General features: G+C 51.6%; 1 protein-coding gene across 1 annotated transcript; it reads right to left on the bottom strand.

Moving 5' to 3' along the window:
• Positions 1–1,483: 1,483 nt before the first annotated feature.
• LOC144953176 (uncharacterized) lies at positions 1,484–24,246 on the bottom strand. Its single transcript, XM_078883735.1, has 6 exons — positions 23,625–24,246; positions 15,427–16,010; positions 13,396–13,476; positions 12,173–12,247; positions 8,387–8,608; positions 1,484–3,575 (listed from the first exon to the last, which is right to left on the bottom strand). The coding sequence occupies exons 2-6, from the start codon at positions 16,007–16,009 to the stop codon at positions 3,181–3,183; spliced, it is 1,356 nt and encodes a 451-aa protein (XP_078739861.1). The 5' UTR covers position 16,010; positions 23,625–24,246; the 3' UTR covers positions 1,484–3,180.
• Between the last annotated feature and the right edge of the window lie 1,471 nt (positions 24,247–25,717).

Genomic DNA, 25,717 nt, shown 5'->3' on the forward strand with positions numbered 1-25,717 from the left:
CTCACCAACCCTGTATTGTTAGAGGGCGACTGCCTCCAACTGCCCATTTGTGCTCTTCATGAACCTCCATGAAGGCCGATCTGGACACCGTTGGTATCAGTCTTCGGCAAGTCCACTCAGCTCCTCATCCTCCCATACCGTATCAGTCCATTTCTTCTCCAGCCCATGTCGTGTCCGTTTAGCCCCCTCTATCGGGCCAAACAGAAGCTACTTGCGGTGGCTGCGAATTACGGGCTACATGAACCAGCCAACGCAGCCTTGCCTGCCGGAACTCATTGATGGGAATGCGTCCAGATCTTTCAAGGATTTGTGAGCTCAAACAATCCAGCCTGGTTAAAACCAGGATGGTTCGTAGGCAGGCCAGCCTGAATGTTTCTCACCGGCACAGATGTTCCATTAAAAGGGGTCTCCAAATTTCGCAAGCATAGAGAAGGGAAGGCATAATCACTGTGGCCGAGAAGACCCGAAGCTTCGTGTGGAGTGACACACCAGGTAGCCGTTCGGCTGTTTCGGAGAGAGACCTCTGCTGTCAAACCTGAGCTGTTCATGAGCACACTGCCCAGGTATGGGAAACTCTACACTCTCTACACACCTGCTCCATCATCAATGGGTAGCTGAGGGGGTAGAGTGTTTGATGGCACAATACACCCAGGCAAGTGCTTGGTTTTGCTGGGCTGATGGTAACACCCCACCTCTTAGTGGCATACTCCAGGTTCAGCAGCAGCATCTCTAACTCCAACTCTCAGTGAGCAGCAATCACCAGATCATCAGCATACATAACATATTTGACCAACAGGGAGCCATCCCTCGACCGCACCTGGGCATCGATCAGCCTCCCATTGTATCTGTACCAGATGGAAATTCCTCCAGTACAGTTAAAGATAATGTTAAATAATGTGGGAGCCTGAGGACATCCGTCGCACCCCAAGGTAAACAGGGAATAGCTCTAACTGCTGGCCACGTAGCTTTACCCAGGACCTGCCCACCATCATGAAGGTCCTTAATGATAATGAGCAGATAGTCAGTAACTCTGAAAGGATGAAGAACAGCCCATAGCCCAGGCCTACTGATAGTATCATTCGCCTTGAACAGGTCAATAAAGCAGAAATGTAGGTCTTGTAGGAACTTTCTATACCACTGCTGTAGCAGACAGAGAATATAGCATCCGTGCAGGACCGCCCTGGCCTGAAACCACATTGGGGCTCTGCAAGCCTTTCCTCAGCGTGCCTGGCAAGGCGATGTTGAATAATCCTTGTCAGGACCTTTCCCAGCACACTGAGGAGGGATATGCCCCTGTAGTTGTTAGTCTGTGCGGTCCCCCCTCTTAAAGAGGGGGGTCTACCAGGGCATCCTTCCAATCCTGCGGAACCCATCCTGGAGTCCAGACATTAAAATATACACAGTGCGATCCGTCGAAAAGTGCACTGTGCAATTCGGTGTTCGCATCAGTCCGGCGATCGTCAAACACACATGGCTGCTGAAACAAGAGCGGAGTAGTACTACTTACTACAGTCTTCGTGATTGGAGTGGTAAGTAGGGTGCAGTAAATACAGAAACTTTTTACAGTAGGATATTTATTTTTGGCTATTTGTATTCTTATTAAACATATACACAACACCTACAAACATAACGTTATCCAAGCATGTGCAAAAATAAGCTATTCTAAACAATGATTAGTGATCATTCGGCCTTTTAAAATCCAGCACCCCCTTCTCCCCTTCGAAGCCTCCGGATAATTGATTATCTACTTAATATATACACTTTCACACAGTAAATACAAAGATCCCCCCAGACTGTTGGAGGGCAAGTGTTGTTAGCGAGTAGCAACCTAAGAAGGCCGGCACGGCACACGAAGGGGGTCGGGTGGCCAACACCATGCCCGACCGCCTTTGTCTCACCCAGGGGCGATGATTTTTGCACACCGCACCAGGTACCTAGGGGCCAAGGCCCAGGACTGGTTCAAATGTTCCATCGCCGGGTTCGAAACGAAGTGCGGCGCTATCTACCGGGTTCCCTGGTGCAGTGTGAAATCCGGGTTGGAAACTCAGTTCTTGAGAACAGCTTCTTGTGGGGGGGCAGATGCACCACCCGCCCTCCCCTCCCCCCTTATCCATAATAAGTTTTTTTTGGGGTAAGATCGCGTGGATATAAATGTTCCGTTAGATCTGCCACCACCACCACCACCACCGGACACAGCCAATCAGGAAGCGTTTGTCACGTAAACAAAAAACGCCAATTAGTGTAAAAGTTCAGCACTAACCGGTTGTGCGTTGGCGAGAAAACCCACAACACACATTTCCAATTCGTGCACCGTGACGTTTTGTCGGTAATTATATATACACATGTTGATCAAAGAGAGCATGAAGATAAATATGCAGTACCTATTATTGGATGGGCTATTCACAGTTAAACAATATGTACATTTCCTCATGTGAGAGCTATGGATTTTTTTGTTCAGACCTCGCCGGTGCCATGGGTCTGACCGACTGAGATGAATGGGCAGATGCACCAGCACCAGCTGTGTGCTTCCACCTCCTCCTTACTGTGCCAACTTGCTGCAGTTTTTTGTTGCCGCCCGGCTCCTCCGCTTGTTATCGTGAGCGTCACTTCCCTCTCTGCCGCCCTCTCCTTTGCTGTTGTTGTTGCTGCTGCTGGAGGGGCGAATTGCCTCCTCCTAACAGCTACCCAAGTAGTAGTGGCAGCGGCGGTCCATCACGAGCCTCCTTCACCATGGCACACTCCAACAAAGGTCCCCCGTACAGCCTCTAACAGACTGCAGGAGCAAGTGCTGTTAGCAAGTAGCACTTACGAAGGCTGGCACGGCACACTAGCGGGGTGGGGTGGCCAGCACCACGTCCTAGTGGCAATGTCTACACACCACACCAGCTACCCATTTGAGGCCGAGTTGACGGAGGGGAGGCCCAGGACTGCTTTAGATACTACTCAATCGTGTTGGTGGCCTGGAGCGGGAATCAAATCCAGGTCGCCGGATTCGCAACACAGTGCGGCGCTATCAACCGGGTTCCCGGGTGCACTTCTTGAGAACTGTTTTTGGAAAACCATCAAAGATGATCACTGCGCGGCGCTTTCAGATGCCCTGCTTTCTGCCGCCGTCTGGAACGCCTTTTCCTTCCGATGTTACATCATCGTCTAGCGCGCTGGGGGAGGCGCGGCGGAGCGTCACGCGTGCGTGCTCTGGTGCCTCTTGAGGTTGTAGAGCTGCGTGAAGCCCTTGCCACACTCGCCGCAGACGTGTGGCCGCTCGCCTGTGTGCGACCGCAGGTGCACCTTGAGATGGGAGGACTGCGAGAAGCCGCGGCCGCACTCGGTGCAAACGTAGGGCCGCTCGCCTGTGTGTGTGCGCCTGTGCACGCGCAGGTGGGAGAGTTCCGCGTAGCTGCGGCCGCACTGCTCGCACGCGTAGGGACGCTCGCCTGCCGCCGACGCCTCCTGTTGCTGCTGTTGTTGGTGTTGTTGGTGCTGTTGGTGCTGTTGGCGCTGACGCTTCGGGGTGTTGCCGCCGCCGCCGTTGTTGTTGCTGCTGCTGCGCTTGGCGAGGTGGCGCTGTATGCCGCCTGCAGGGTGACAGCGCGGGGGTGGGGGTGAGGGTGGGGTTGGAGGGGGAGCGCAGCCGCGGGCAGCGTTCGCAAAGCGGAGTCGGATCGCGAACGTACGCTTGCAGTGCTCAACCGCGTACAGCTGTCATCACGGTGGATAGGAGATGGGCAGGGCTAGTGATGTTAATGTGAGAAATTATCATGTAACTATACGATAGGAGAGCGGCCTCCTCATTGAGGGCACGGAAGTGGCTATGTTAATGTGAGAGATTAGCATGATGTTAATGTAAGATCGAAGAGTGGTGCAATCCTAAGGCATGAGTGGAACACAACGGGTGCAATCCAAAGGACATGTGAGCATGGCAGTGCAATCCAAAGGACATGTGAGCATGACAGTGCAATCCAAAGGCATGAGAGTGCAATGCAAAGGACATGTGAGCATGAGAGATCTAAGAGAGGCAGAGAGAGAGAGACACACACAGAGAGCCGGAAATAACAGCTGACATAGGCAGGTAGGATGAAAACATCACAGTCAGTTAAGACTTTTCCTGGTTAATAACGAGACATGTCGTTTTGTTTCCCCAATGTAACTGCTGCCGCAACGACAACTCAGTTTGTAGACACCAGGGTAATGCATGTCAGGGATCACATCCTTCACAGATGGGATCAGATCACGAATTGTATGTACTGTGTTAAATCGAACCCGGATCTTGTTTGCTCATGGTTTTGGAAATTTTTTTGGTGACCCCTGCTATGTATGACAAGGTGATGGTTTTGATTGGGTCCTCAGATGGTTCTTTCTGTACGTGTTCCAGTTCACTGGCTAGGTGGTGATGGTCAGAGATACATCGAGCTCTATGGTGTAGAGTTTTGATGAGGGAATTCTTCTGGGATGGATGGTGGTGGGAGTCAGGTTTTAGGTAGGTATCCGTATGGGTGGCTTTCCTGTAGACAGTGTCCCATTGAGCCATCTGGTCTTTTTTCGATTAGAACATCCAAAAATGGTTTAAATGCATGCCGAAACAATTCATCATACTTCAATAGGGATTACCATTGGTAGGACTATTTTAGTACACACAACCGACAGGATGGACAAGTACAATGCGTTTTGCATAATGTACATGCATAATGTACGTTGATTACCATATAAATAACCCAACTACCAATGGATACTCATAGTCATGGATATTCATTCAATAATCCCCCACCCCACTTCACCCAAGAAGTGCTCAAGTGTTGCCATCGCATCTACTCCTCTATTTAAGGAACGAAACAGATTTTCTCCACAAATCTGGCTGTCGCCTGATGAAGCTAGTTGTAATTACTGGCGAAACGTCGTACTCTTGATTGTAAATTTTGTGGCTTGGCTCTCCAACACACTGGTGTGCTGTACTCGTGACGAATTGGCACATTCTGTTTATGTGACAAACCTTACTAGTTGGCTTTGTCGGATGGTGGCGGGTTTAACGACACATTTATATATGTAGGATCTAACCAAAAGAAACTGTATCTTGTACTAGATTTGAAGCTTTCGTGACTGCAAGGAATCATATTCTTAGGTTTTTTCGGTAAAGTCACGTAGGTAAAACATCAAAATTAATGAAAATAAAATAAAATAAAAACAAAAATCACGACGTTTCGGTGGCAACACAAGTCTCCGTCATCAGGTGGGACCGTCACAGCCGAATTAGCTGCATCAAGTGAGGCAATGATTCAAGAAGTAATCTCTTATAAGCAAGTTGAAGGGGGGAGGAGAGGGGGGGGAGCTCATCAGAATGTGGTAGCCAATGAATGGAACGCATCGGGAGGGAGGGGGCGGGGCTCAAAGACAGCACGGAGCGCTAAGCACAACGCATCGGGAGGGGGGGGGAGCGGCGCCAAAACAATGGACGACGGCTTGGACGCGGCTGCCGCTGCACACGCCAACACAATGGACAGCGAGGGGGGAGGGGAGGTCTAATACACATGATAGACAAAAGAACGAAAATGCCCATGTTTATACCAATGCTGGCTGAACAATGAAGAGAGCACTGCCAAAAAATAACTGGGGATGTTAACACTCGGTAAAGTAAAGTAAAATAGTGCCTGTCAGATAAGATGGTCCAAAAAAGTGTAATTAAGTATTTTTTGCGTGGTTGATAACATCTTTCCAATGATTACTAAGTTTGTACCCATCATCACGGTTGAAATTATGTCTGTGTTTGTATATTTGTATGGCTTCGTGTACAAACCTTTGATGGTAGCCGGGAGGTTTGCAGAGAACCTTGGTCTCGGAAAAGACAATTTCATGAGAGCCCACCGAGTTGTAGCAATGATCGGCAACGGCAGAAGAATCAGTTCGTCAGCTTTGATGTAGTATCTTTGTTTACCAAAGTCCCAGTACCGGACACCCTAACAATAATTGAGGACTTAGTCCAACATGGATTGAATTCTGATGCACCTGCGCTGGTTAGGCATTGCCTCACCAACACCTATTTTACCTGGAATGGCACCTTCTACAAACAGAATGAGGGTACCCCTATAGGCTCCCCTTTGTCACCAGTTATAGCCAACATGTTCATGGAAAAGTTTGAATCAGACGCCATCCAAACATCTACCCTGCGTCCTTCCCTGTGGAAGAGGTATGTGGATGACACTTTCGTCATCTGGCCACATGGCCTCCCAGCATTGAACCACTTCTTGGACCACATCAATTCTAGACACCCATCCATCAGATTCACCATGGAAGTGGAGAAAGACGGTAAACTACCATTCTTGGATATTCTATTTGAGAGGAGGCCTGACGGATCCTTGGGACATTCTGTCTACAGGAAAGCCACCCACACAGATTCCTACTTGAAACCGGATTCCCACCACCACCCATCTCAAAAGAATTCTCTCATCAAAACGCTATACCACAGAGCCCATGGCATTTCTGACAAACACCACCTGACCGGTGAATTAAGACATGTACATCGGGCCCTCAGGATGAACGGATACTCTGACCGTACTATCCGCCAAGCTGTCTCTCCCACCACACAGAAACAGCCACTTGAAACTCCGACCAAAACCATCACGTTACCATACATAGCAGGCGTGACCAAAAAGATCTCCAAAATTCTAAACAAACATAAGATCCAAGTCCGATTCAGTACAGTGCATAAAATCCGTGATCTGATTCCATCTGTGAAGGATGTCGTTCCTGACTTACAGTATCCTGGAGTCTACAAATTGAGTTGCATTTGTGGTGATTGCTACATTGGAGAAACGAAACGTCATGTTTCTGATCGTGTCCGCGAACACAAGTCAGATCTGAAACACGGCAGAACTGATTCTTCTGCCGTTGCCGATCATTGCTACAACTCGGTGGGCTCTCATGAAATTGTCTTTTCCGAGACCAAGGTTCTCTGCAAACCTCCCGGCTACCATCAAAGGTTTGTACACGAAGCCATACAAATATACAAACACAGACATAATTTCAACCGTGATGATGGGTACAAACTTAGTAATCATTGGAAAGATGTTATCAACCACGCAAAAAAGACTTAATTACACTTTTTTGGACCATCTTATCTGACAGGCACTATTTTACTTTACTTTACCGAGTGTTAACATCCCCAGTTATTTTTTGGCAGTGCTCTCTTCATTGTTCAGCCAGCATTGGTATAAACATGGGCATTTTCGTTCTTTTGTCTATCATGTGTATCAGACCTCCCCTCCCCCCTCTCTGTCCATTGTGTTGGCGTGTGCAGCGGCAGCCGCGTCCAAGCCGTCGTCCATTGTTTTGGCCCCCCCCCCCTCCCCCTCCCGATGCGTTGTGCTTAGCGCTCCGTGCTGTCTTTGAGCCCCGCCCCCCTCCCTCCCGATGTGTTCCATTCATTGGCTACCACATTCTGATGAGCTCCCCCCCCCCTCTCCTCCCCCCTTCAACTTGCTTATAAGAGATTACTTCTTGAATGAATGCCTCACTTGATGCAGCTAATTCGGCTGTGACGGTTCCACCTGATGACGGAGACTTGTGTTGCCTCCGAAACGTCGTGATTTTTGTTTTTATTTTATTTTATTTTCATTAATTTTGATGTTTTACCTACGTGACTTTACCGAAAAAACCTAAGAATATGTATTTTGTACCTCACCTGGTCTAAAGGAGGTCGTGGATTCGATCCCAATCCTGACACCTGCTATATATTTGGAGTCTGTGTGTTCTCTCTCCCCAGGGTCTCGTTGATTTATCCTGAGCTCCTCTGCTTTTTACCTCCACATTTAGAAACCGTGCGTTTAGAGTATTTGTCTGCTCTAAAACTCCGCGTGATGGTAAGCCACTTCGTTGAGTTAACGTTTGTGGCCAACTCGATTCCGAAAAGGAGCTATATCGCTCATTGGGCCTTATTTGGTTCAATAAAAATAGTTATAGTTTGAGTATAGGTCTCAATGAGTATGAGTCTCTCTGGGTCTCTGTGGGTTTCTGTGGGTCTCTATGGTTCTATAAGAGTATGGGTCTGAATGAGTATGAGTCTCTCAGGGTATCTTTTAGTTTATGTGGGTCTCTTTGGTTCTATTTCAGTAGACGGCTATATGAGTATGGGTCACTATGGTTCTACATGAGTATGGGTCGCTATGGTTCTGTACCAGTTTCTACGAGTGTATAAATGTGTGTTTATAGTATGTGGCTGTTGGTATAAATCTCCACGTGATGATGATGATATCAGTTACTTTGTTGATCTATCAGTTGTGATAGCCAGGTCACTTCTGAAAAAGAGCGATGGAGCTCGGTGGAGCTCGGTGGAGCTCGGTGGAGCTTTACCTGGTGGTATAAATTAATGTCATCCCTTCCCCCACCCCCGTCTTACCATTTATGGCAGCCTCCACTCCGGCGTCGTCCCCCTCATCCCCGGCGCTCTGGGAACCCACACCCCCCACAACCCCCTGCTGCTGCTGGTCCAACGGGACCCACGGGGACCCACAGGGGACCCGGCCCGTCACCTCCACGCTGGGATCCGTGCCTCCGCCGTTGGGCGTGGTGAAGTAAGAGGCCTCGACAGAGCGCGGGGCTTCCCGGTGCGATTCGTGCTCTTCAAAAAGGCAAAGATCCCCCGTATAACCTTTAACAGACTTCTCATACACTATCATACACACACACACGCGCAGAGATCAACAGGCTTCTCACACACACGCAAAAGATCAACAGCCTTCTCACAAACACACACACTCACAGAGATCAACAGACGTCTCATTCACACACGCAAAGATCAACAGACTTCTAATACACTAACATACAACAACCGCCATTCGCCACTAAGTGACGGTGACGTCACCACGACGCTTGTGCCAGGCTATGTGCACCTTGAGGCCACGTGTCGAACGCCCACTGGCAGAAGGTCACGGGGCAGACCCAGGTGCCACAAGTCGATTGAGTGAGATGACTGACTGATGCACCACCTGTGCCCCCTACTATGCCGATTTGCTGTGCTTTAGCCACCCGGCGCTCCGCTCGTTGTTGTGAACGCCGCTCCTCCGCCCTCCGTTGTTGTTGGAGGGCGACTGCCTCCAACTGCCCAGAGGCGTCTTTCACGAGCCTCCTCCACAGAGGCCAATCTTGACACTGCTGGTACCAGTCACCGGCAAGTCCACTCAGCTCCACATCCTCCATATATTCTCTAGCCCGTGCCACGTCCGTTTAGCCCCCTCTATCCTGCTGAACAAAAGCTGTTTAGGCATGCGGTGACTGGGCATGCGGGCTACATGACCCAGCCAACGCAGCCTTGCCTGCCGGTGGAGCTCACCGATGGGACTTTGCCCAGAACTTTCAAGGATTTGTGAGCTCCTCACACAATCCAGCCTGGTTAAACCCAGGGGGGTCCACGTTTCGCAAGCGTAGAGAAGGGAGGGAATGACCGTGGCCGAGAAGACCTGAAGCTTCGTGCAGAGCGACAGACCAGGTAGCTTCCACACAGCGTTACGAACTACGTGGTCGAAAAATATGTTAAATAATGTGGGAGCCAGAGGACATCCCTGTCGCACCCCAAGGTGAACAGGGAATGGCTCCGACTCCTGGCCACCTAGTTTTACCCGGGCCCGCTCACCATCATGAAGGTCCTTAATAATCGTGAGCAGAGGGTCAGAGACTCCAAAAGCATGAAGAACAACCCACAGCCCACAAAAATCTAGCAGCCTCCTACCGTTGTTATTGAGCTGATCTGGCCCATGCCTTCCAAATCACTCCAGACCAGGTGCCAGCATCATGACCAACTCGGGCATTGAAGTCACCCAACAAGATGACTATCCCGAGAGGCCACTTTAGCCAGCACCTGTGACAGGCGGTCATAGAAGGCATCTGACTCATCAGTCTTGCCTGCATCCCTCCACGGATGTTCGTCTTCGGTGGGGGCATAAGTAACCACGACCAACACTCCTCGCCTCCGGTTGATGGGAAGGCGAGCCCAAAGTAGCCTGGGGCTTACAGCTTCCCACACCTCACCACCACGCATTTGTATTCAGGAGGTCCGGTGGACCGGCTCTGGCTCCTGCCACCATGAGGGGTGGACAGTCCTCTACTCGGGGCAGGAGACTACCAAACAACAGGGAGTGGCTCTTCTTCTGAACAAAAGAATGAAGGGGGCGTGGGAGCGTGACACTAACATACACATACATACACACAAAGATCAAAAGATGTCTCGTACACACATACACGCAAAGATCCCCCGTGTAGCCTTAACACAGACTGTTGGGGAAAATGGTGTTAGTGAGCACCTATGAAGGCCGGCACAGTACACAAGGGGGTAGGTGGCCAGCACCACGCCAGACCGCCTTTGATTCCCCAGTGGCAATGTTTACACACCGCACCAGGTACTCATGTTAGGCCGAGTCGATCTAGGGGTGGCCCAGGACCAGCTCATACATACACACACACGGAAAAATCCCCCATATAGCCTGAAAAGACTTCTCATACAATAACAATACCCGCCATTTGCCACTAAGCGACGGTGACGTTACTACGGCGCCTGTGCCAGGCCAGGTGCACTTTGGGACCACGTACAGTGTCGAAGGCTCGCTTACAGAAGGTCACGGGAGAGACACAGCAGGTGCCATGAGTTGGCTGACTGAGATGACTGGCAGATACACCACATGTGCCCCTTACTGTGCCAACTTGCTGCATTTTAGCGAGGCTAGGGTGCAGGAGGAGGTCACGGGACAGAACGAGGTGCCATGGGTTGACTGCTGTGCCAGGCTAGGTGCAGGAGGTCATGGAACAGGCCCAGCAGGTGGCATGGGTTGACTGCTGTGCCAGGCCCCTACTGTGCCAGCTCGCTGCGTTTTAGCCGCCCGGCTCTCCAATCGGTGTTGTGAGCGTCGCAAAAACATCAAGTCTGCATTCACCACACAGTACTTGTGGCAAAACATGCAAACAAACGCGCTCTGATGATAATATTACAAGCATTGTCTTCAGTGCCAGATTAAGCTAGTGCAGGGCCTGTAGCATATGTATAGTGTGGTGTTTATTCACGCCGACACTTTCGTCTTTTCTCCTGAGTCACGTTATTCATAGCATCCCACACGGATGCTCCTCTTGTTCAACACCATGCGCTCCTGTCACGAACTCTTCCAGTGCTAGCCTGCTACTTCGAGCTTACTCTCTCTTCCACTGCTAGCCTGTTACTTCCCGCTCTCCTAGCCTGTCACAGACTCTCTGTCTGCTGGCCTATCACACTCAGACTAAAGATTCCGCTAGCCTCTCCACTGCTAGCCTGTTACTACACCCGCACCTCCAACCTCGCCCGTTCCCCCAGCGAGGGTTCAGCCAACACCGCTGCGGAGGGCGAGGTGTGGAGGGCGAGGTCCCGGACTTCTCTCGAATCTCTTCACTGCTTCATCTTCAACCAACTCACCCAACTGCCTCACACATTCCTCTTATATCCCCCTCCTCATTAAGTGCCCCCAGATGGCCCTCATTAAGCCGGCGTCCTCCCCACGCCTCAGACACGTGTTCTCCCCCTTATCGCCACTATCTCTCGCCTCCGTGGCGCCTACTCCGCGTTTGCATTTGCAGCCAGCCAATCACTGCCTCTTTCCCTAATTGCTGGCCTCTCTCTGCCTGCTGTCACCCAGCCTGCACTTTCTTATCTTGAACTGACCTCACTGTCTGCAACCCCGTACATTAATGCAACTACTGTTTGCAAACTCTGCGTGCGTAACACCACTACATATGTTAACTTGGACAGTAAAGTAATTGTATTTTTTCATTTTCTATACAACCAGATAATACGACAAATCGCAAACCTTAAACATCCGGTCGTTCATAAAAGTTGAAAGCAGTCTAGTAATACAGTAATAGAGTAAGTGCAGAATCACTGAACCGGAATTGATAGCTTGAAAGCATTTAGCGTGGGGCCCTTGTAAGTACGGGGCTTGTAGCATTTGCAGCTACTTTTGCTACTAAGATAATCCAGTACTGATTGTCTTTGAAACTGATTGGCCTACAACAGAGACAGCAGCCTTCTTTATGGCCACGTGTCTTACCAGCAGTGTTAGCAGACCAGAGAACGATGCCAAAAGGAACGCGCGTGAAGGAGGCACGTGCGTGAAGGAGGAATGCGCGTGAAGGAGGAACGCGGTTCTTCCTTCACCTGACGTCTCACCTCGGCACTTCTGCTCCACTTTGACGAGTGGCCATTCAGGTGAGTAAGAGGCGCCTGCTGTTCCGGAGCCGGTGTCTGGAGGAGGACGGGTGGGGGAGAGACCCAACTCAACCACTCCCCCCTGCATCACAACTCACACCAACCACTCCCTCCTCCTCCCTCCCCCCTCCTCGGAGGAGGACGGAGGAGGAGTGGTGTAGTGTAGTGTATAGTAATGTAGAGTAGAGCAGTGTAGTGTATAGTGGCGTGGTGTATAGTGGTGTGGTGTATAGTAGTGTCGTGCATCGTATTGTAGTGTATAGTGTAGTGTCTAGCAGTGTAGTGTATAGCAGTGTAGTTTATAGTGTAGTGTATAGCAATGTAGTGTATGGCAGTGTAGTGTATAGCAGTGTTGTGTATAGCAGTGTAGTGTATAGCAGTGCAGTGTATAGTAGTGTATAGTAGTGTAGTGTATAGTAGTGTAGTGCATAGTAGTGTAGTGCTATAGTAGTGTAGTTTATAGTGTAGTGTAAGGCAGTGTAGTGTAAACTAGCGCAGTGTATAGGAGTGTAGTGTGTCGTGTTGTGTATAGTAGTGTAGTGTATAGTGTAGTACGTAAGCATGTTGAACTTATGTAGCCAACCATGCTAAATCGGAGGTTCAAACTCACTCCACCCACCCTGGTCTGATACTGCGTGTGCATCAACGTAACATTTTTCCCATCGCGTGTGCCACTTTTAACAAATTAACGTTTTGGCGATTTGCAACTCCCGGTCAGAAAATATTGCCGGTGTGGTGGTGGGTGGTGGTTCATGAGTGGTGGTTCATGGGTGGTGATTCATGGTGGTTGATGGGTGGTGGTTGATGGGTGGTGGTTGATGGTGGTTGATGGGTGGTTGATGGGTGGTGGTCGGTGGTTGGTGGTGGTTGATGGTGGGTGGTGGTGTCTAAACCAGAATTCTCGTAATGTCGAAGCAGTCGGAAAACGAATGTCACTTGAAATTTAGATTTTAGCACCGTTTTATACGAACACGGTGTGTTATTTATCACCAGTGTACCGCCAATACTCGCAAATGTTATCCAGCTAAAGCTCTGTTATCCGCGTACATACTCGAACCTCCTTGGAACTGCTCGGTCATGTAGCCGCCGCGGACTTATCGCGTTCGGCTGCAGTTTGTTAACGACTGTGGTAAATGTGGTAACGTGGTGACGTGGGCGAGGCGGGCGACCTGAAGATAAAATACCTCCGCACGTCTCCGTCTTAACCGCCATCGTGTCCCACCGGGGGTCGTGCGTTGGGGCATCATCCCCCACCGCCTCCTCCTCTGCACACGCACGCACGCACGCACGCAAACACACACAACAAGTCCAGACGCATGGAATCAACTCGGCGCTCTCTCCGTGGCCAGATGCATGACGCAAGTGCAAGGCAGAATTCGCCAAGGTTCACGTATGAGGAAGGGGTTGAGTAGCAGCCAATAATAATAATAGGTTCTACATACTTCTCCGAATACTCTGAGATCAACATAATGTAGTCATAAATTAACATAATGTACACACAGTATTTTCATTAACTGTGAATAACCCAACCAATCATAGGTACTGCATATTCTCTGCATACTTAAATCGACAATGTACACACACTTTGGAGTGGTAGTGTAGCAGATAGTGCACTGCGCTACGACCCTGGATATTATCTGAACCAGTACTGGCCTCCCGTAGGTCGACTCAGCTTCAAATAAGTACCTGGTCCAGTGTGTAGTAAACATCGCCAGTGGGGAGACAAAGGTGGCCGGGCGTGGTGCTGGCCACCCACCCTCTCGTGTGCCTTGCCGGGCTTGATAGCTGCTACTCGTTAACAGCACTTGCCTTTTCTCTTTGTGGATTGAGCTAAAGCGGGGTAGTGGTGACCCATGCCTTTAATTCAGCACTTTAAAAGGAAAGGGGTTGGCAGATCTCACGAAATATTGACCCTGCCGGGACTGTTGTGCCTCAAATATCGGGGGAAGCAACCGAGCACTGTGAGTGGCTGGCTGCTGTGGCAGCCATGAAGAGTGGATCCAGAGCATGAGATCAGGTGACATGCCGAGTGAAATGCTGACGGAAGAGTGGCGATTGTGTGCAGGATGCCCCACAAGACGTGTACGTTGAATTTCTTTCGCACCGTACTTAGCCAACCGTGCTAATCGGACGTGCAGGGGGACAACAAACTAAACACAGTGGCGGAGTGGAGTGTAGTATATAGTGTAGTGAATAGTGTATTGTATAGTAATGTAGTGTATGTTGAAATTCTTTCACAGCGTACATCGCCAACCGTGCTAATGGGAGGTGTGGGGGAAGCATATGTTTGTGTGTTCGCGTGTGTGCGTGTGTCTGTGTACCCGTTCCTATTTTCAAAGGGATGTGTGTGCACCCCCTGCATGTTCACGTACGTGTGTTTGTGTGTTGATCGAATTATAAACTAAACTATTTTTATCTTATCCTTTGAGTCTTTCGGTAAAGTGACGTAGATAGGTTCAAAGAAAATAACAAAAAATAACAAAAAACTACGACGTTTCGATCGCAACACAAGCGTTCGTCATCAGGAAAAGGGGGTTAGCTTCTAAAGGCAAACTGTTTATAAAGGTTTGAAATGGGCGTAGCCCAAATATCAGCAGCCAATGTTAATGTAGGTGGTGGGCAGCGACCGCGACGGTGGTGGGTTTTCCCACCAATCATAGGCAGCCCTATGATTGGTCGCTGCCCACCACTTACATTTATAAACAGTTTACCTTTAGAAGCTAACCCCCTCTTCCTGATGACGAACGCTTGTGTTGCGATGGAAACGTCGTAATTTTTTGTTATTTTCTTTGAACCTATCTACGTGACTTTACCGAAAAACCCAAAGAATATGAATAAGTGCAGTCACGAAATCGTTAAATCAAATAAATTTTTATCTTAACAGGTAAGGCCCCACTGAGTTATATAGCTCTTTTTCAGAGGTGACCTTGCCACACGTCATGATAGCTCACGTGGAGATTTATAGCCGCCAAATACTCTAAACGCGCGATGTCGATTCTGAACGTGGAGGAGAAAAACCAGAGGATGGAAATTCACGTGACCACGGAGAGAGAGAGAGAGAGACGCAGACTCCAAATATAGAGGTGTCAGGGTCAGGGATCGAACCCACATCCTCCTGCATACCAGGAGAGGTAGTTAACATCTCCTTTGAATGTGGAGTGTTGTGTCACTCCATGAGAGAATGCCACAGCGCGATCGTCTGTCCGTTTCTTTACCGTTGGCCTCGCCCCACTCTCCGCGACCTCCTCCATCCCCTCCCTCCTGGCCGTCTCCGGACACTATGGGGCAGAGGCGGTGAGCGGTGAGCGCCCCCAGGCGCTCCGCGGAGAGTAGCAGCTCGCGGCTGAGGCCGCCAAAGAGCGCGAGGAGCGCCTCCACGAGGCCTCCCAGCAGCGTCGCCCCTGCGGCGTCTCCTCCCGCTCCTCCTTCCACTCCTTCTCCTCCCGCTCCTCCTCCCGCGATTCCTGCTCCCCCTCGTTCCGCTCCTCCTCCTTCCACTCCTCCTTCCACTCCTCCTCCTGCTCCGTCTTCATCGTCGGGCTGTCGCAGGGCCTTCACGGCGCGCCTCAGCGCCGCGTAGAACCCGAAGGGCAGGCGGTGGCGAGCGGCGGCCAGCAGCTCCGCTCGGACGCTCCCGTCGTCCACGCAGGCGCGCAGGAGGCCGTAGTCGCGGATGCCCAGCTCCGAGTCGAGGGCGCGGGCCACCTCGGCGCTCACGCCCTGCGTCTCCAGCCACGCCGGGAAGCTGCTGCTGTCGCCGGTCACCTCCAGCGGCATCGCCGTGGCACAACACGACATCCTATGAATAACAGTTGGAATATGTTTCTGCCGGAGGAGGAATCCGATGAGCTATGAAGATCTTTATTTTTTTACAGATGTCCAGCAAGGGCGGACACGGGGGGGGGGGGGGGGTCAGAACATAACAACAACACGACAGACGAGTGTAAAGAATAGGAAAGTTAGACAAATGACTTAAAAAATAATACTTCACTTTTTTAAATCTCCATATCCATTATGAACATGACATGTTCACAATGGAACAGACATAGCCATTATGAACTGAAATGATCACTACAAACCAGACATCCATTACGAACATGACAAGATGACTATGAAACAAACACAGCTATTATGAACCTGACAAAATCACTATGAACCTGACACCAACAACCACCATTCGCCACTAAGTGGTGGTGAAATCACGACGGCGCTTGTGCCAGGCTATGTGCACTTCATGGCTATGTGAAATGTTGAATGGCTGCTGGCAGGAGGTCACGGCACAGATCCAGGTGCCAAGGGTTGACTGAGATTACTGGCCGACGAAGCTCCTCACACAATCCAGCCTGGTTAAACCCAGAATGGACCGGCGAAGATGTTCCATTGGGGTCCACGTTTGTGGCGGAGAAGACCCGAGCTTTGTGTGGAGCGAAAGACCAGGTAGCTTCCACACAGCGTTACGCAGGTGATGAAAGGATAATGCCACGCGACTGATTTGGAGTGAGATCTCTGCTGTCAAACCAAAGCTGGTCATAAGCACACTGCCCATTTATGGAAACTTCTCCACTCTCCACAACTACCCCACCAATGGGGATTTAAGGGAATGGAGTGTTTGATGACACAAAATGCCAAGGCAGGGGTTTAGCTTTGGTGGGGCTGATGGTTAGGCCCTACCTATTAATAGCATGCTCCAGGTTCAGCAGCAGTGCCTCCAACTCCTATTTAGAGTGAGCAGCAATCACCAGCTCATCAACAACATAGCATGGCTGACCAATAGGGAGCCATCCCTCTACCGCACCCGAGCATCGATCAGCATCCTATTGTATCTGTACCAGATCGAAATTCCTCCAGTAGAGCCATGGCATTCTTCTCTAACTACGTGGTCGAAATTTGTTTCTATAACGTAGGTGCCAGAGAACATCCCTGTCACACTCCATGGGAATGGCTCCGACTCCCGGCCACGTAGCTTTACCCGGGCCTGCCGACCATCATGAAGGTCCTTCATCATTGTGAGCAGAGTCAGGGAGAGCCCAGACCTATCGATGGTATCATGGGCCTTGACCAGGTCAATAAAGCAGAAATGTAGATGCTGTTGGAATTCCCTACGACTGTAGTTGATGAACAGAAAATATGGCATCTGTGCAGGACCACCCTGGCCTAAATCCACATTGGGGTTCCGCAAGCCTCTCCTCAGCATGCCTGGCAAGGTGATGCTGAATAATCCGTGCCAGGACCTTTTCCAGCACACCGAGGGATATGCCACTGTAGTTGTTACAGTCTGGCATTCTTCTAAACCTGCAGAACCTGTCCAGTAGTCCAGACTGTTATCATGATGTCATATAGGACAGTCTGCACACAAACATCACCCTCAGCAGTTCGCTTGGGGAGATCATCTCTGCCGGCGATTTTCTGGGTCTCAGACTCTGGATTGCTTTTCATACTTCCTCAACAGATGGCACTTCAGCCAGTCACTTACAGGGGGTGACGACTATTTCTTCCAATATTTGGGGCACCACAGCCTCAGCAGGGTCATCCCCACTTTGGCCCATGATGTTTTCTGGGCTGAGGGATTTCCCCTCCCCCAAGAGCTCACGGAAATGCTCAGCAAATCTGCAAACCTGTTCCTGGGGGTCAGAGATTAAATCACCTTTTTTTCCCCTCAGGAGGGTGATAGGTGTGATACTGCAAGTTACTTTTTAGATTTTTTTTATGGAATTAAAGTGTTATGTGTGAGCACGAGCGACTGAGGCAGACGCCATCGCCTCAGCAACCACTCTCTAAACCTCCGAGGTAAAGCTGCAGCAAGCCTCCTCATTCTGAAACGTGGGATGCTGTAGTGGGAATTGGCCTGTCGATTTTTCTCAGCCACCTGGAACACCTCCCCTGTTAGCCAGGGTCTCTGAGCAGATTTGGACCTGTACCCAATGCAGCCATTGCAGCTGCATGAGCCACATTTCCCTCGGCAAACCCAGCTGCATGCGATGATAAAATTCTCGCTTGCAACTCTCATTAACTTCCTGAGACTAGGCCACTGTGGGTTTGAATGGGGTCCTAGATGGACACCCACCACCGGAATAGAAGAATGGCAGGTGCATCTTACATATGACAAGCCAATGGTCAGTGGGCAAATCAGTTCCACAGTAGGTCCTTAAGTCAAGGACATGGCCCACATTCACTGTTTCATCACTATATAGTCCAGCAGATGTTGTTGTTGTTTGGACCAGGCATGCATCCATGATGTTGTGTGCATGCGCCTATGCCAGAACAGCATGTTGATAGTTACAAGCCCATGGGTTGCATAGAAATCTAGCAGCCCCCTACCGTTGTTATTGAGCTGATCTGGCCCATGCCTTCCAACCACTCCAGCCCAGGGTGCCAGCATCATGACCAACTTGGGCATTGAAGTCACCCAACAGGATGACTATCCCGAGGGGCAACTTTAGCTAGCACCTGTGACAGGTCATTGAAGGCATCTGACTCATCGACCTTGTATATATCCACTCCACTGACGTTCATCTTCGATGAGTATAAGCAACCACCACAACCACTCCTCGCCTTCCATTGATGGAGGTGAGCCCACAGTAGCCTGGAGATTACAGCTTCCCACACCTCACCACGCCACCCTCCCATGACCTCTTCATTCTTTGTTTGGAAGATAAGCCACTCCCTGCTTGAACCTGACACAGACACTGTGACACAGACACTGTGACACAGACACTGTGACACAGACACTGACACTGTGACACTGACACTGTGCCACTGACACTGTGACACAGACACAATGACACAGACACAATGACACAGACACAATGACACAACAACAACCGCCATTCGCCACTAAGTGGCGGTGACGTCACCACGACGCTTGTGCCAGGCCATGTGCACCCTGAGGCCACGTGAAGTGTCGAACGCCCGCTGGCAGGAGGTCACGGGGCAGACCCAGCAGGTGCCACGGGTCGACTGACCGAGATGACCGAGATGACTGGCTGATGCACCACCTGTGCCCCCTACTGTGCCAACTTGCTGTGCTTTAGCCACCCGGCGCTCCGCTCGTTGTTGTGAGCGTCGCTCCTCCGCCCTCCGTTGTTGTTGGAGGGCGACTGCCTCCAACTGCCCAGTAGCGTCCTTCACGAGCCTCCTCCACTGAGGCCGATCTTGACACCGCTGGTACCAGTCATCGGCAAGTCCACTCAGCTCCACGTCCTCCTGTACCACATCACTCCATCTCTTCTCCAGCCCGTGCCGCGCCCGTTTAGCCCCCTCGATCCGGCCGAACAAAAGCTGTTTAGGCATGCGGTGGCTGGGCATGCGGGCTACATGACCCAGCCAACGCAGCCTTGCCTGCCGGAGGAGCTCACTGATGGGACTTTGCCCAGATCTTTCAAGGACTTGTGAGCTCCTCACACAATCCAGCCTGGTTAAACCCAGGATGGATCGTAGGCAGGCCAGCCTAAAAGTTTCCAACCGGCGAAGATGCTCCACTAGGGGGGTCCACGTTTCGCAAGCGTAGAGAAGGGAGGGAATGACCGTGGCTGAGAAGACCTGAAGCTTCGTGCGGAGCGACAGACCAGGTAGCTTCCACACAGCGTTACGCAACCGATGAAAAGATATTGCCGCTCGACTGATTCGGAGTGAGACCTCTGCTGATAAACTGGAGCCGGTCATAAGCACACTGCCCAGGTATGGGAAACTCTCCACTCTCTCCACAACTGCCCCATCACCGATTGGGAGTTGTGGGGGTGGAGTGCCCGATGCTACAAAATACCCAGGCAGGTGCTTAGTTTTGGTGGGGCTGATGGTAAGGCCCCACCTCTTAGTGGCACGCTCCAGTCTCAGCAGCAGCGTCTCCAACTCCTCTTCTGAATGAGCAGCTATTACCAAATCATCGGCATACATAACGTGGTTGACCAATAGGGAGCCATCCCTTGATCGCACCCGGGCGTCGATCAGCACAATGACACAGACACTGCGACACAGACACTGCGGCACAGACACAGTGACACAACAACAACAACCGCCATTCGCCACTAAGTGGCGGTGACGTCACCACGACGCTTGTGCCAGGCCATGTGCACCCTGAGGCCACGTGAAGTGTCGAACGCCCGCTGGCAGGAGGTCACGGGGCAGACCCATGTGCCACGGGTCGACTGACCGAGATGACCGAGATGACTGGCTGATGCACCACCTGTGCCCCCTACTGTGCCAACTTGCTGTGCTTTAGCCACCCGGCGCTCCGCTCGTTGTTGTGAGCGTCGCTCCTCCGCCCTCCGTTGTTGTTGGAGGGCGACTGCCTCCAACTGCCCAGTAGCGTCCTTCACGAGCCTCCTCCACTGAGGCCGATCTTGACACCGCTGGTACCAGTCATCGGCAAGTCCACTCAGCTCCACGTCCTCCTGTACCACATCACTCCATCTCTTCTCTAGCCCGTGCCGCGCCCGTTTAGCCCCCTCGATCCGGCCGAACAAAAGCTGTTTAGGCATGCGGTGGCTGGGCATGCGGGCTACATGACCCAGCCAACGCAGCCTTGCCTGCCGGAGGAGCTCACTGATGGGACTTTGCCCAGATCTTTCAAGGACTTGTGAGCTCCTCACACAATCCAGCCTGGTTAAACCCAGGATGGATCGTAGGCAGGTCAGCCTAAATGTTTCCAACCGGCGAAGATGCTCCACTAGGGGGGTCCACGTTTCGCAAGCGTAGAGAAGGGAGGGAATGACCGTGGCCGAGAAGACCTGAAGCTTCGTGCGGAGCGACAGACCAGGTAGCTTCCACACAGCGTTACGCAACCGATGAAAAGATATTGCCGCTCGACTGATTCGGAGTGAGACCTCTGCTGATAAACTGGAGCCGGTCATAAGCACACTGCCCAGGTATGGGAAACTCTCCACTCTCTCCACAACTGCCCCATCACCGATTGGGAGTTGTGGGGGTGGAGTGCCCGATGCTACAAAATACCCAGGCAGGTGCTTAGTTTTGGTGGGGCTGATGGTAAGGCCCCACCTCTTAGTGGCACGCTCCAGTCTCAGCAGCAGCGTCTCCAACTCCTCTTCTGAATGAGCAGCTATTACCAAATCATCGGCATACATAACGTGGTTGACCAATAGGGAGCCATCCCTTGATCGCACCCGGGCGTCGATCAGCACAATGACACAGACACTGCGACACAGACACTGCGGCACAGACACAGTGACACAACAACAACAACCGCCATTCGCCACTAAGTGGCGGTGACGTCACCACGACGCTTGTGCCAGGCCATGTGCACCTTGAGGCCACGTGAAGTGTCGAACGCCCGCTGGCAGGAGGTCACGGGGCAGACCCAGCAGGTGCCACGGGTCGACTGACCGAGATGACCGAGATGACTGGCTGATGCACCACCTGTGCCCCCTACTGTACCAACTTGCTGTGCTTTAGCCACCCAACTGTGACACAGACACTGTGACACTAAGACACTGACACTGTGACACAGACACTGTGACACAGACACTCTGACACTAAGACACTGTGACACTGACACTGTGACACACACACAGACACTGTGATACAGACACTGTGACACAGACACTGTGACACAGACACAGTGACACTAAGACACAGACACAGTGACAGACACTGTGACACTGACACTGTGACACAGACACTGTGACACAGACAATGTGACACTGACACTGTGCCACTGACACTGTGACACAGACACTGTGACACTAAGACACTGTGACACTGTGACACAGACACTGTGACACTGACAGACACTGTGATACAGACACTGTGACACTAAGACACTGTGACACAGACAGACACTGTGACACAGACACTGTGACACAGACACTCTGACACTAAGACACTGTGACACTGACACTGTGACACACACACAGACACTGTGATACAGACACTGTGACACAGACACTGTGACACAACAACAACAACCGCCATTCGCCACTAAGTGGCGGTGACGTCACCACGACGCTTGTGCCAGGCCATGTGCACCCTGAGGCCACGTGAAGTGTCGAACGCCCGCTGGCAGGAGGTCACGGGGCAGACCCATGTGCCACGGGTCGACTGACCGAGATGACCGAGATGACTGGCTGATGCACCACCTGTGCCCCCTACTGTGCCAACTTGCTGTGCTTTAGCCACCCGGCGCTCCGCTCGTTGTTGTGAGCGTCGCTCCTCCGCCCTCCGTTGTTGTTGGAGGGCGACTGCCTCCAACTGCCCAGTAGCGTCCTTCACGAGCCTCCTCCACTGAGGCCGATCTTGACACCGCTGGTACCAGTCATCGGCAAGTCCACTCAGCTCCACGTCCTCCTGTACCACATCACTCCATCTCTTCTCTAGCCCGTGCCGCGCCCGTTTAGCCCCCTCGATCCGGCCGAACAAAAGCTGTTTAGGCATGCGGTGGCTGGGCATGCGGGCTACATGACCCAGCCAACGCAGCCTTGCCTGCCGGAGGAGCTCACTGATGGGACTTTGCCCAGATCTTTCAAGGACTTGTGAGCTCCTCACACAATCCAGCCTGGTTAAACCCAGGATGGATCGTAGGCAGGCCAGCCTAAATGTTTCCAACCGGCGAAGATGCTCCACTAGGGGGGTCCACGTTTCGCAAGCGTAGAGAAGGGAGGGAATGACCGTGGCCGAGAAGACCTGAAGCTTCGTGCGGAGCGACAGACCAGGTAGCTTCCACACAGCGTTACGCAACCGATGAAAAGATATTGCCGCTCGACTGATTCGGCGTGAGACCTCTGCTGATAAACTGGAGCCGGTCATAAGCACACAGACACTGTGACACAGACACTGTGACACTAAGACACTGTGACACTGTGACACAGACACTGTGACACTGTGACACAGACACTGTGACACTGTGACACAGACAGACACTGTGATACAGACACTGTGACACTAAGACACTGTGACACAGACAGACACTGTGACACAGACAGACACTGTGACACAGACACTGTGACACTGACACTGTGACACAGACACTGTGACACAGACACTGTGACACTAAGACACCGACACTGTGACACAGACACTGTGACACAGACACTAAGACACTGTGACACTGACACTGTGATACAGACACTGTGACACAGACACTGTGACACAGACACAGTGACACTAAGACACAGACACAGTGACAGACACTGTGACACTGACACTGTGACACAGACACTGTGACACTAAGACACTGTGACACTGACACTGTGACACAGACACTGTGACACTAAGACACCGACACTGTGACACAGACACTAAGACACTGTGACACTGACACTGTGACACAGACACTGTGATACGGACACTGTGACACGGACACTGTGACACTAAGACACAGACACAGTGACAGACACTGTGACACAGACACTGTGACACATACACTGTGACACTGAGACACTGTGACACAGACACTATGAACCTGAGCTGAAGCAGGGGACGAGAAGAGAACGGTGCAGTCGCAGCGGTGGTGAGGAGGCGGTCCTGGTGGTGAGGAAGAAGAGGCGGTGGTGAGGAGCTGGTTGTGAGTAGGCGGTGAGGAGGCCTTGATGATGATGTGGTGGTGGTGAGTTGGTGATAAGGCGGTGGTGGGGGGGCGATGTGGAGTATGCGGCGGTGGTGAGGAAGCGGTGGTGAGTAGGTGGTGGTGGTGAGTAGGTGGTGGTGGTGAGTAGGTGGTGGTGAGTAGGTGGTGGTGAGTAGGTGGTGGTGGTGAGTAGGTGGTGGTGGTGAGTGGGCGGTGGTGGTGAGGAAGCGGTGGTGAGGAAGCGGTGGTGAGTAGGCGGTGGTGAGTAGGTGGTGGTGAGTAGGTGGTGGTGGTGAGTAGGCGGTGGTGGTGAGGAAGCGGTAGTGAGTAGGTGGTGGTGAGGAAGCGGTGGTGATTAGGCGGTGGTGGTGAGTAGGCGGTGGTGAGGAAGCGATGGTCAGTAGGTGGTGAGTAGGTGGTGAGTAGGCGGTGGTGAGTAGGTGGTGGTGGTGAGGAGTCGGTGGTGAGGGGCTGCTCGCGATTGAGGCCGAGGCTGCGGGGAGGAGGCGGCTGAGCGACTGGCGGGGTCAGGGGTCGTACCGACTCCTCCCCCTTATAGACCACGCCCCCTCCCCAGCCACTCCCCCCCCACCTCCCCAGCCACTCCCCCCACCTCCCCCCAGCCATTCTCTCTCCGACCTGGTGCATAACCTATGACACTTCCTAGTATGAGTACTATTACTACTATTAATATAACTACTAGTATGAGTACTATTACTACTAGGACTATCACTTCTATAATTAGAGATGGGATGATTGATCGTAACATGGAACGGAACCTCCTACTATGAGTACTATTACTACTAGGACTACTAGTATGAGTAGTATTACTACTAGGACTATGACTACTAGTATGAAAACTATTACTACTAGGACTATGACTACTAGTATGAGTACTATTACTACTAGGACTATGACTACTGGTAGTGGAGATGGGATGGTGGATTGTAACATGGAACAGAACCTACTACAAGTATAAATACTATTGTAATTAGTGACTTCCGCGACTCGTCATGTAGAGGGCACTTCTTCTTTATTCACACATGGCACAGCGCAAGCCAACCTTTCTTCTCATGATATACAACCTAGATGTTAGCACTCTACTGGCTCCACACACAATCGATCACACGGCGTGGTTCCACGGTCCACTCACGAACCCCGAGTCCTCCTCCTGCAGGCACGGCTAGGCTCCGCCTCTGGCCACGCCCTATCAAGGAACCTTTGCGCGGGTTCCTGGAGCATTCCAGCCAGCCCCGCCCATTACCTTTGGCCCAGATTCCTCTCTCTTTCGGATTGAATGTTGTTCTAGCGGTGCCTGTATCCGTGCTTCCCATGTCCAACCAGCAGGAGTCATCATGTCATTAAATCACCCCCCCCGCCCTGTAATAAAAAATGTAGCCTTCCCGGCTAATACACAATTAACAGGTAAGTGCACCCATGTGCAGAATAAGCACGACAATTAAGAGCTATAAAAGCACGACTCGAGTTATCTTCCTTAAAGGGCGGGACAATCCGCAGGAACAATCAACACCCAACATAAGGGAACAAGGAGGGAAGGGAAAATTACGAAGGGGAACAAGACAGAGGAAAAATAACAGAACTGAACAACAACCACAACCTCTCCGCCATTCCGGAGCAACACTCAGAACAAGGAATCAACGGAATAGCAAGCATTTGGACCGAGTTCGCGATGCCAGTCCGTCGACGAGGACGGTCTTGCGCTCCTACTCGGGCGGTGTGCACACCACCGGAACAGCCGGAGATGCGGACTGCAAAACAGGAGGCGCAGGTGCAGCAGGCTCGGCGGCAGCAGGCATCTCCTCTATCCCGGCGAGTCTTCGACGGCCGTCCACGGTTACAGGCTCAGATGCTGTGGGCGGCATGACACAATCTTTCTGATGTACGTCCTCCGAACACACCATCCCCGGCTCGTCGGAGACACCATACACCGGCAGACCAATTTTTGGAGATGGAGAGGCGATCCGCGG

The sequence above is a fragment of the Lampetra fluviatilis genome, chromosome 72 (genome assembly GCF_964198595.1).
Source record: "Lampetra fluviatilis chromosome 72, kcLamFluv1.1, whole genome shotgun sequence".
In the NCBI taxonomy this organism is placed as follows: domain Eukaryota; kingdom Metazoa; phylum Chordata; class Hyperoartia; order Petromyzontiformes; family Petromyzontidae; genus Lampetra; species Lampetra fluviatilis.

Bases quoted from the DNA above. Each gene is read 5' to 3' on its own strand.
- LOC144953176 (XM_078883735.1), bottom strand. From the start codon at position 16,009: ATGTCGTGTTGTGCCACGGCGATGCCGCTGGAGGTGACCGGCGACAGC. The intron at 12,248-13,395 runs GTATTTTATCTT...GTCCTCCTCCAG, and splicing joins TAAGACGGAGACGTGCGGAG to ACACCGGCTCCGGAACAGCA. The intron at 3,576-8,386 runs GTAAGACGGGGG...GTCACCCTGCAG, and splicing joins AGTGGAGGCTGCCATAAATG to GCGGCATACAGCGCCACCTC.